This window comes from Salmo salar, unplaced genomic scaffold (assembly GCF_965601325.2).
Source record: "Salmo salar unplaced genomic scaffold, fSalSal1 ptg000229l, whole genome shotgun sequence".
NCBI lineage: Eukaryota > Metazoa > Chordata > Actinopteri > Salmoniformes > Salmonidae > Salmo > Salmo salar.
In genome coordinates this window covers 3,032,151-3,044,001 of record NW_027675335.1, presented here as the reverse complement: position 1 = coordinate 3,044,001, position 11,851 = coordinate 3,032,151, and the positions used below count along the sequence as shown (strand labels likewise).

General features: G+C 43.4%; 1 protein-coding gene across 1 annotated transcript; it reads left to right on the top strand.

Moving 5' to 3' along the window:
- The first annotated feature begins 254 nt into the window (after positions 1 to 254).
- Positions 255 to 7,230, top strand: LOC106575904 (charged multivesicular body protein 2b). The gene is made up of 6 exons (XM_045714216.2): positions 255 to 447; positions 1,188 to 1,279; positions 3,237 to 3,431; positions 3,963 to 4,065; positions 5,867 to 5,973; positions 6,879 to 7,230. The coding sequence occupies exons 1-6, from the start codon at positions 414 to 416 to the stop codon at positions 6,990 to 6,992; spliced, it is 645 nt and encodes a 214-aa protein (XP_045570172.1). The 5' UTR covers positions 255 to 413; the 3' UTR covers positions 6,993 to 7,230.
- Positions 7,231 to 11,851: the final 4,621 nt, after the last annotated feature.

Below are 11,851 nucleotides of genomic sequence, written 5' to 3'. Positions count from 1 at the left end.
TCCCCAGGCGACATGGCTCAGTGTGTGCCTCCTAGCGGTTGGCTTTCTCCCCAGGCGACATGGCTCAGTGTGTGCCACCTAGCGGTTGGCTTTCTCCCCAGGCGACATGGCTCAGTGTGAGCCTCCTAGCGGTTGGCTTTCTCCCCAGGCGACATGGCTCAGTGTGTGCCACCTAGCGGTTGGCTTTCTCCCCAGGCGACATGGCTCAGTGTGAGCGCAGCGCTTTTATTCTAGCTTGTCTGGAACGCCCCCATTAAAGTGCTGCACTTCCTGCTTCTCTCCGAACCAGGAAATAAACAAGTCAGTGGTCGGGTTTTAATTTAACAGGCGGTGTAAGGCTACAGAGCCCTTTTATAAAAAAAAAAAAATAGCCATCGAATTATAGCTATTTGGACAAGTTATCGCCTGTCACCATGGCCGGCTTCTTCAAGAAAAAGACAGTAGATGGTAAGTGTACACCGACTCGGTATTTCAGCTAGCCGACATTAGCAAAGTTAGCTTCAGTCGCTTCTTATCCGAGAGTGTAAAACTTAACGTTACACACTAGTCTCTAACAGGTAGGCTCAACATTCCTATTATAAGTCAAAATGTTGAATAAACTTCATGTTTTTCCTTTTTTTAAAACGAGTTTTTGTCGTTTAAATAGGAGGTAATCTGAGGGGAGGGGGAAAAACACAGGGAAGTGTTATTAGCCAGCCTTTCAATACTCTGGTCTGTATAGAGAACCACAGAGTCATATCACCAATAACATAGCAGTATGTTGGTCCTTCTGGCCGGAGTAGGTGGCGATAGGGTATCCACAGGAAACGTTTGCTCTGCCGACGTTTTGCGGTCCAGGTAGGTTCTGTCACTTGGATTTTCAGTCTCTTCATGCATAGAGACCCACATGATGGTGCTGCTGTAAAATCCCCTCTGCGGATCTCTCGTCTGTCTCCTCTCTCTCTCAATTCAAAGGGCTTCATTGTCATGGGAAACGGATGTTTTGGCTATGACCAAAACAACTGATATAAACAATAACAATTGTTTCTCTCTCGCTCTGTTCTCATCTCTGTGTTTGCCTAGTACTTATCTTGTAGTCTTCTCTCCCACCGCTACCAAGGCCTAGTACTGATCTTGTAGTCTTCTCTCCCACCGCTACCAAGGCCTAGTACTGATCTTGTAGTCTTCTCTCCCACCGCTGTGTCTAGATGTGATAAAGGAGCAGACCAAAGAGCTGAGAGGAACCCAGAGACAGATCACCAGAGACAGAACTTCCCTGGAGAAACAGGAAAAACAACTGGTGGGTGTGTAGTAGTAGTCTGTTCTCACAAGCCCTGCAAAGTCAAGTAGTGAATACAGAGAGTATCTGAGTCATGGATAATGTACAGTATTCAGACCGCCTCAATCTACACACACAAACACACAATACTGCATAATGACAAAGCAAAAAAAACTGATTTCGACATTTTTACCTAGTTATAAAAATAACTGAAATATCACATTTTACATCAGTATTCTGACCCTTTACTCACTCAGTACCCTTTCCCTCGATCCTGACAAGTTTCCTAGTCCCTGCTGTAGAAAAACATCCCCACAGCATGATGCTGCCACCACCATGCTTCACTGTAGGGATGGTGCCAGGTTTCCTCCAGACATGATGCTTGGCATTCAGGCCAAAGAGTTCAATATTGGTCCTTTAGGTGCCTTTTGGCAAACTCCAAGCGGGTTGTCATGTGACTTTTACTGAGGGGCTTCCGTCTGGCCACTCTACCATAAAGGCCTGATTGGTGGAGTGCTGCAGAGATGGTTGTCCTTCAGGAAGGTTCTCCCGTCTCCACAGAGGAACTCTGGAGCTCTGTTAGAGTGACCATCAGGTTCTTGGTCACCTCCCTGACCAAGGCCCTTCTTCCCCCGATTGCTCAGTTTGGCCGGGCGGCCAGCTCTAGGAAGAGTCTTGGTGGTTCCAAACTTCTTCCATTTAAGAATGATGGAGGCCACTGTGTTCTTGGGAACCTTCAATGCTGCAGAAATGTTTTGGTATCATTCCCCAGATCTGTGCCTCGACACAATCGTGTCTTGGCGCTCTACGGACAATGTCTTTGACCTCATGGTATTGGTTTTTGCTCTGACATGCACTGTGGGACCTTATATAGACAGGTCTGTGTGCCTTTCCAAATCATGTCCAATCAATTGAATTTACCACAGGTGGACTCCAATCAAGTTGTAGAAACATCTCAAGGATGATCAATGGAAACAGGATGCACCTGAGCTCAATTTAGAGTCTCAGAGCAAAGGGTCTGAATACTTATGTAAATAATGTTTCTGTTTTTTAAATTTGTAATACATTTGTAAAAATGTCTAAACCTGTTTTCGCTTCGTCATTATGGGATATTGTGTGTAGATTAATGAGGAAAAAACATTAGTTTAATCCATTTTAGAATAAGGCTGTAACGTAACAAAACGTGTAAAAAGTCAAGGGGTCTGAATTCTTTCCGGATGCGCTGTAGGTCTATGTAGAAAACCCCTACCTTGAGCCTGTTTGATATCATTACATTCATGCCAAACATAACAATGGATTGACAAGAAGTTGGTATGATGGCACAAACAGGCTGGCACCCAGGCTAGTCAGCCCCAGATTGTTGTCTTGGTTTCAAGCTTTGTCTTTTGTATACAGTACCCACCACGCTGGGCACTGTATATTGGGTCGGCAGGTAGCCTAGTGGTTAGAGTGTTGGACTTGTAACCCGAAAGGTTGCAAGTTCGAATCCCCGAGCCGACAAGGTACAAATCTGTCGTTCTGCCCCTGAACAAGGCAGTTAACCCACTGTTCCCCAGTAGGCCATCATTGTAAATAAGAATTTGTTCTTAACTGACTTGCCTAGTTAAATAAAGGTTAAATAAATAAAAATGCTTCACCGTAGGGCTGGTGCCAGGTTTCCAGTACATTTCTACAAACCTGTTTTCGCTTTGTCATTATGGGGTATTGTGATGTCAATATGGGGTATTGTGATGTCAATATGGGGTGTTGTGATGTCAATATGGGGTGTTGTGATGTCATTATGGGGTCTTGTGATGTCATTATGGGGTCTTGTGATGTTGTGATGTCATTATGGGGTCTTGTGATGTCATTATGGGGTATTGTGTATAGATTGATGAGGGGGGGGGACGATTTAATACAATTTAGAATAAGGCTGTAACAAAATGTGGGGACAGGTCCACGGGGTCTGAATACTTTCCGAATGCACGCTGTCTCCCAGGAGATGGAGATTAAGAAGATGGCGAAGACTGGGAACAAGGAGGCGTGTACCATCCTGGCCAAGCAGCTGATTCAGCTGAGGAGACAGAAGAACAGAAGCTACGCCGTGGGTTCAAAGGTCACCTCCATGTCCTCTCAGACCAAACTCATGAACTCTCAGATGAAGATGGCAGGGGCCATGGCTACCACGACCAAAGTAAGTGTGGATCAGTGGGCTGCTTCTTCCCACAGGGGGGTGTGGGATGTACCTAGTGTTGATCAGTGGGCTGCTTCTTCCCACAGGGGGGTGTGGGATGTACCTAGTGTGGATCAGTGGGCTGCTTCTTCCCACAGGGGGGTGTGGGATGTACCTAGTGTGGATCAGTGGGCTGCTTCTTCCCACAGGGGTGTGATGTACCTAGTGTGGATCAGTGGGCTGCTTCTTCCCACAGGGGGGTGATGTACCTAGTGCAGACACCTTGGACAGCGTTCTCTATGTCTCTCCTGTCTGTGTCTCTCCTGTCTCTCCTGTCTCTCCTGTCTCGTCTGTCTATCTGTGTGCTGTATTTTAATGGGTGTTGTCTTCCTTTTGCAAAGTGTAACCAGACCATGTGACTCTCCTCTCCCGTCTCAGACTATGCAGGCTGTAACCAGACCATGTGACTCTCTCCTCTCCCGTCTCAGACTATGCAGGCTGTAACCAGACCATGTGACTCTCTCTCTCCTCTCCTCTCCTCTCCCGTCTCAGACTATGCAGGCTGTCAATAAGAAGATGGACCCTCAGAAGATGCAACAGACCATGCAGAACTTCCAGAAGGAGAACATGAAGATGGAGATGTCAGAGGAGCTGAGTAAGACTGGATCTATATTACACATTCTATGTTGTCCTCCATGATGATAAGACTGGATCTATGTTACACATTCTATGTTATTGTCCTCATGATGATAAGACTGGATCTATGTTACACATTCTATGTTATTGTCCTCATGATGATCAGACTGGATCTATATTACACATTCTATGTTGTCCTCATGATGATAAGACATAATATTATTACCTATTATTACCTATATAGTGTACTATATACTATTATTACCTATATAGTGTACTATATACTATTATTACCTATATAGTGTACTATATGCTATTATTACCTATATAGTGTGCTAGTATTACCTATATAGTGTACTACGTTTGACCAGAGCCCTATTGCTCTGGGACCAATGGTTTCATCTGAAATGACACCCTGTCCCCTATATAGGGTCCTGGTAGACAGTAGTGTACTATATAGGGCCCTGGTAGATGGTAGTGTACTATATAGGGCCCTGGTAGACGGTAGTGTACTATATAGGGCCCTGGTAGACAGTAGTGTACTATATTGGGGATATATGTAGTCGTGTGCCATTTTGGACAACACCATTTGTCATTATCAAGAAGCCCCTCCCCCATGTCACTCATGTGTCCATATACAGCACCAGTCAACAGTTTGTACACACCTACTCATTCAAGGGTTTTTCTTTATTTTTACTATTTTCTACATTGTAGAATAATAGTGAAGACATCAAAACTATGAAATAACACAAATGACATCATGTAGAAAACAACAGTGTTTAACAAATCAAAATATATTTTAGTTTTGAGATTCTTCAAATTAGCAAGCCTTTGCCTTGATGACAGCTTTGCACACTCTTGGCATTCTCTCAACCAGCTTCATGAGGTAGTCACCTGGAATGAGGACTTCCACAGGAAAGGAAGACCCAGAGTTACCTCTGCTGCAGAGGATACGTTCATTAGAGTTACCAGCCTGCAGCCCAAATAAATGCTTTACAGAGTTCAAGTAACAGACACATCTCAACATCATCTGTTCAGAGGAGATTGCGTGAATCAGGCCTTCATGGTCGAATTGCTGCAAAGAAACCACTACTAAAGGACACAAATAAGAAGAAGAGACTTGCTTGGGCCAAGAAACACGAGCAATGGACATTAGACCGGTGGAAATTTTTGGTTCCAACCACTGTGTCTTTGAGACGCAGAGTAGGTGAACGGATGATCTATTTGATCTATTTGTGGTTCCCAAATTGAAGCATGGAGGAGGTGGTGTGGGGGTGCTTTGCTGGTGTCTGTGATTTATTTAGAATTTAAAGCACACTTAACCAACATGGCCTACACAATCACCTGACCTCAACCCAATTGAGATGGTTTGGGATGAGATGGACAGCAGAGTGAAAAGAAAAGCAGTCGACAAGTGCTCAGCATATGTGGGAACTCCTTCAAGACTGTTGGAAAAACATTCCATTTGAAGCTGGTTGAGAAAATGCCAAGAGTGTGCAAAGCTGTCATCAAGACAAAGGGTGGCTATTGTTTGAAGAATCTCAAATATAAAATATATTTTGATTTGTTTAACACTTTTTTTATTTTTATTTTTTTTACTACATGATTATTTCATAGTTTTGATGTCTTAACTATTATTCTACAATGTAGAAAATGGTAAAAATAAAGAAAAACCCTTGAATGAGTAGGTGTGTCCAAACTTTTGACCGGTTGTCGTGTGTGTGTGTGTGTGTGTGTGTGTGTGTGTGTGTGTGTGTGAGAGAGAGAGAGAGACAAGGGACGTTTTATAGGAGTCATCTCTCTCTGTCCCCTCCTCTCAGTTAACGATACGCTGGATGAGATCTTTGACGCGTCTGGAGACGAGGAGGAGTCTGACAGCATCGTTAACCAGGTTCTGGACGAGATCGGCATCGAGATATCAGGAAAGGTGAGACATTTTAGTGTTTATTGGGAAATATGTGTTCTCAATGATGTACCTGATCTATTTATTTATTTATTTATTTAATAAAGGCAGAATAAATCTAGAGACTAAACCCTGATATTGGGAACTGTAAGAGAGATCCTTGGGGCTGCTTTCCCCAGATATAGATTAAGACCAGTCCTGGATTTAAAATAACTTTCATTTGGAGATTTGAAATAGGACCAGGGTTAGTCTGTGTCCGGGAAACTGGACCTGTATGTAGCATTATAAACTGTCTGGTTCCAGCCCTGAATGCTGATTGGCTGACAAGGGTCCTACTGGGTTAGGGTCCTACTGGGTTAGGGTCCTACTGGGTTAGGTTTCGGGTCTTACTGGGTTAGGTTTCGGGTCTTACTGGGATTAGGTTTAGGGTCCTACTGGGTTAGGGTCCTAATGGGTTAGGGTCTTACTGGGTTAGGGTCCTAATGGGTTAGGGTCTTACTGGGTTAGGGTTAGGGTCCTACTGGGTTAGGGTCCTGCAGGGTTAGGTTTAGGGTCCAACTGGGTTAGGGTCCAACTGGGTTAGGGTCCTACTGGGTTAGGGTCCTACTGGGTTAGGGTCCTACTGGGTTAGGGTCCAACTGGGTTAGGCTCCTACTGGACAGGACACTAGTCTATCTCCTGTTTCTGTAGTGAGACAGCTTGATGTACCAGGACACTAGTCTATATCCTGTTTCTGTAGTGAGACAGCTTGATGTACCAGGACACCCCCTGGACAGGACACTAGTCCATCTCCTGTTTCTGTAGTGAGACAGCTTGATGTACCAGGACACCCCCTGGACAGGACACTAGTACTGTGGAAATACTATGAATGGCATATGCTTGGGAGAATCAAGGTTGAGATGATTCATTGTTGTTCTTATTGATCGTAGATGGTGAACGCTCCTTCAACCAGCAGAAACAACCCCGCCTCTTCTACCTCGAAATCAGACGGCATCTCCGACGAAGACATCGAACGACAGCTCAAAGCCTTGGGAGTGGACTAACACACACACACACACACACACACCCACACCCTGTGCCTGGACACACACACGACTCCCCATGCTCCGTTTCTGACTTGCCTTTTCTGGGATATAGTGACACTATTATATTTATATCTATCTATCTATCTATCTATCTATCTATCTATCTATCTATCTATCTATCTATCTATCTATCTATCTATCTATCTATCTATCTATCTATCTATCTATCTATCTATCTATCTATCTATCTATCTATCTATCTATCTATCTATCTATCTATCTATCTATCTATCTATCTATCTATCTATCTATCTATCTATCTATCTATCTATCTATCTATCTATCTATCTATCTATCTATCTATCTATCTATCTATCTATCTATCTATCTATCTATCTATCTATCTATCTATCTATCTATCTATCTATCTATCTATCTATCTATCTATCTATCTATCTATCTATCTATCTATCTATCTATCTATCTATCTATCTATCTATCTATCTATCTATCTATCTATCTATCTATCTATCTATCTATCTATCTATCTATCTATCTATCTATCTATCTATCTATCTATCTATCTATCTATCTATCTATCTATCTATCTATCTATCTATCTATCTATCTATCTATCTATCTATCTATCTATCTATCTATCTATCTATCTATCTATCTATCTATCTATCTATCTATCTATCTATCTATCTATCTATCTATCTATCTATCTATCTATCTATCTATCTATCTATCTATCTATCTATCTATCTATCTATCTATCGATGCCACTGCATGTAGTTGTAGTTATCCTGCTGTGTATTGGGGTCTATGCAGTGGCCACACAAGGAGAGAGAGGTTGAATAACAGGGCTACCTACGTTCAGTAGCCAAACGTTGTAGAACATTGCAGGTGAAATAAAATGTTACGAATAGAGCCTCATTCTACATGTCAGAGAGGCATGTGTTTTTTTGTTGTTCTGTAGAGCATATTCCTATCTGAACGTTGCAAAACGTTTTCGTCCTACTGAACGGTTTTCTACCTGTGGTTTTCTACCTGTGTGGAGTTTTAGAACAGGAAGTACAGGAGAATGCTGCTATTGTTCCAGGTCAGCGCTCCAAAAGGTCACGGGATTTATCAAGAATGAAGTTAATAACAGCCTATCAATTAAAAAATAACAAACTTTTTTTTTCTTCCAGAAACAGGAGGTTGAATTGCATGTATAACTGCTGATTATACTTGTTGACAGTCATTTCTTTTCATTTTGATTACATGAACAGTAGAATCTGAAACTGCCTTTCACCACCCTGGAAACCAACTTTAGGATTAGTCCATTTTTCATCCCCCCACTTAGCCCCACCTCTCCCTGCCCCGCCCACTTAGCCCCACCTCTCCCTGCCCCACCTCTCCCTCTCACCTCTCCCGTCCTTCCAAATGTCATGGAAACCTGGGCTCCTGAGGCCGCCCTTCCAGATGTCATGGAAACCTGGGCTTCTGAGGCAGTCCTTCCAAATGTCATGGAAACCTGGGCTCCTGAGGCCCGACTGGACCTCAGTGTTACTGTATGTCTGTCGGTAATGACACCACTGTCTGAACCAGTAGGGGACTTCAGCAGGGCTCGTATTCACAAAGCATCTCAGAGTAGCAGTGCTGATCTAGGATCAGGTCCCTCATTCATTATCATCTAGGATCAGGTCCCCCTCTTACTTATTATGATCTAGGATCAGGTCCCCCTCTTATTCATTATGATCTAGGATCAGGTCCCCTCTTATTCATTATGATCTAGGATCAGGTCCCCTCTTATCCATTAGGATCTAGGATCAGGTCCCCTCTTATCCATTAGGATCTAAAGCCAAACATGATGCTAGATCAGCACTCCTGTTCTGAGACGCTTTGTGAACACGTCCCTGATATCTTAGAGCTGTGATACGGTGGCCAACTCTTGTCCTGGGGAGCTACGCTCCTGCAGGGTTTTGTTCCGGCCCAACAGTCACAGACTTTATATTTATGTTTTTCTGCTATCCTCTCGTTTTGAGAAAGTGTAAGTAAATAAATAAATAAATATTTCTCAGATATACAAGGCACTTCATCAGATAGATCTTCAGTCTGAAACAGAAATGTCAGTAGACCCAGGTCTAAAGTATTGCACTATATACGGGTCCTGGTCTAAAGTAGTGCACTATATAAGGAATAGGGCCCTGGTCTCTACATAGGGAAAATGTTTCCAAATACCATCCTATTCTCTAGGGATGTAGTGCACTACATGGGGAATAGGGTCCTCCTCTGGTCGGGCAGATCAGACATGAGTCGTGCCCTGGCTGCGGGCAGGGTTAGTGGTGGTGTTGGTTGCATTCTTATACCAACCTTTATCCCGCCCAGGGCCATCCCTCTGTGGGCACGAGAACACCAGGAGACCCCCTGAATGAATGGAAGGACATTTTAAAATACATAGCTGCTTCAGCAGTTTCAGAACAACAATACAGCCATCAAAATGGAGGATTAAAAACACAAAGTCTGACTTATTGCCATTGTGGTCCGTACCTGGCCATGAGAGCTGCCCGACCAGCAGATAAAGATGGCAGCACCCAGCTCTTTCTTTAAGCCCTGGTGTACCAGAGGATTATAGGAGTCAGTGATGACACAGTTGTCCAGCTGAGGGACACCAGACCCAGCACCCCTTGCAATCAGGAACAGAACTCCAGCTGCCGTGGCAACCTGGGCCTTGGTTCCAGAACCCTCGGGCCGGGCAGTTGGTGCACTTCCTGCCCCCCCCCTCCCGACGATGCTGGTGACCATGGAAACCAAGATGGAGATGGTGGTGCTGCAGGTCTCTGGGGAGAGCCAGCATGGAGTCATACACCTTGACCAGGAAGAGAAGAGGAAGTCATGCTGATACCTCAACTGTTAACATGCACTTTTAGTTTTAATACAGAACCATCACCTTGTGTATGTAGGTTAAAATGTCTACTCATCATCTTTAAAAGTTAATAAAACACCAGTCAGAGAAATAGTCTTTTGAAAATGTGCTTGTTACTGAAAATAAAAACAGCTTTGAATAAACTAGTGGTGTCTCCAGATATTTGGATGCCAGGTAGGAACCTTGTCACTTGTTGTATTCAAAATGGCAGCGTATTCTCCATAGGGCTCTGGTCTAAAAATAGTGCACTATATAGGGAATAGGGAAGAAGGAGAGATCTTTTGGCCTCTGACCTCGTATCTGTCCAGTGCTCTGCACCTCACAGTTCATCCACAGCCTCTCCCAGAAGGTCTGAGCGGTCACTATGTTGTTGCTGATAAAGGCTGGGACTCTCCACGGCAACAGGACAAGATGATTACCAACCAGCCCACGACCCCTGAGATGAACTTTCATGAATTCCTCCCCACATGGGGAAATTAGTTGGTCATCCTTACAGCCATAGTATATTCACAACAGTTAAATATATATATATATACAAAATCATAGGATCATATATGATTGGTCAGGTAAAACGTGCAGTATAGTCTGCACAGTGGCCATTAAAGTGCAGGATGATGTCATGCACTAGCGGTTCTGGGGGGGAGGGGGGCAGTGCCCCTGTGACAACAATTTTGGACCCCCTTGTGGCCCCCCTAAATGTGGAGTATGAAATAATTTTTACATAACTCATTTTTGCTATCATTCTTTTTTTTTTTTTTACATCCGTTATTAGACAGTGGCAACGCGGAACACTAATGATTATGAGCATGGTCTTTTGCCTGCTAATTCCTGCTAATGCAGTGAAGAAAACGATATGGCAACAATAACGTCTAATGTCACTGGCCCCCTCTAACAGTACAACTGGCCCCCTCTAACAGTACAACTGGCCCCAGCTTGGCCCCCCCCAGTTGAAATAGTCTAGAACCACCACTGATGTCATGTGGTGTAGGACTGACTACCTGCAGCCCGACAGACATGGTGGTCAACAAGAGTCCTGAACTACTGCTACCTACATTTTTTTACATTTTAGTCATTTAGCAGACGCTCTTATCCAGAGCAACTTACAGTAGTGAATGCATACATTTCATACATTTTTTTTCCTGTCCAACAGGGTTTACTGGAGCCAAAACAGATCGGATCAATAAGGACATGATGCAATGAGACAGCGATCAATTTACCTTTGAGGAATGGGTCTGAAGAAGAGAAAAAAACGTCACTCTTCCTCAAAGGGTGTAGGTCTAGTATGAACCACACGGGGTTACATCTCACATGGTCCGGAGTCGGCTCTTCGGGCGTTATATTCACATAGGCTTCATATATCCTCTACTGTATTTATTTATTTATTTTGCTCCTTTGCACCCCATTATTTCTATTTCTACTTTGCACTTTCTTCCACTGCAAATCTACCATTCCAGTGTTTTACTTGTTATATAGGTCCCGTGTGGCTCAGTTGGTAGAGCATGGTGTTTGCAACACCAGGGTTGTGAGTTCGATTTCCACGGGGGACCAGTACCGGGAAGAAAAAAAAAATGTATGAAATGTATGCATTCACTACTGTAAGTCGCTCTGGATAAGAGCGTCTGCTAAATGACTAAAATGTCAAATGTTATATTGTATTTACTTCGCCACCATGGCCTTTTTTGCCTTTACCTCCCTTATCTCACCTCATTTGCTCACTTTGTATATAGACTTATTTTTCTACTGTATTATTGACTGTATGTTTGTTTTACTCCATGTGTAACTCTGTGTTGTTGTATGTTGTCGAACTGCTTTGCTTTATCTTGGCCAGGTCGCAATTGTAAATGAGAACTTGTTCTCAACTTGCCTACCTGGTTAAATAAAGGACTTGTTCTCAACTTGCCTACCTGGTTAAATAAAGGTGAAATAAATAAATACAATTAAGGACGTGCCAATTCCAGGTTAC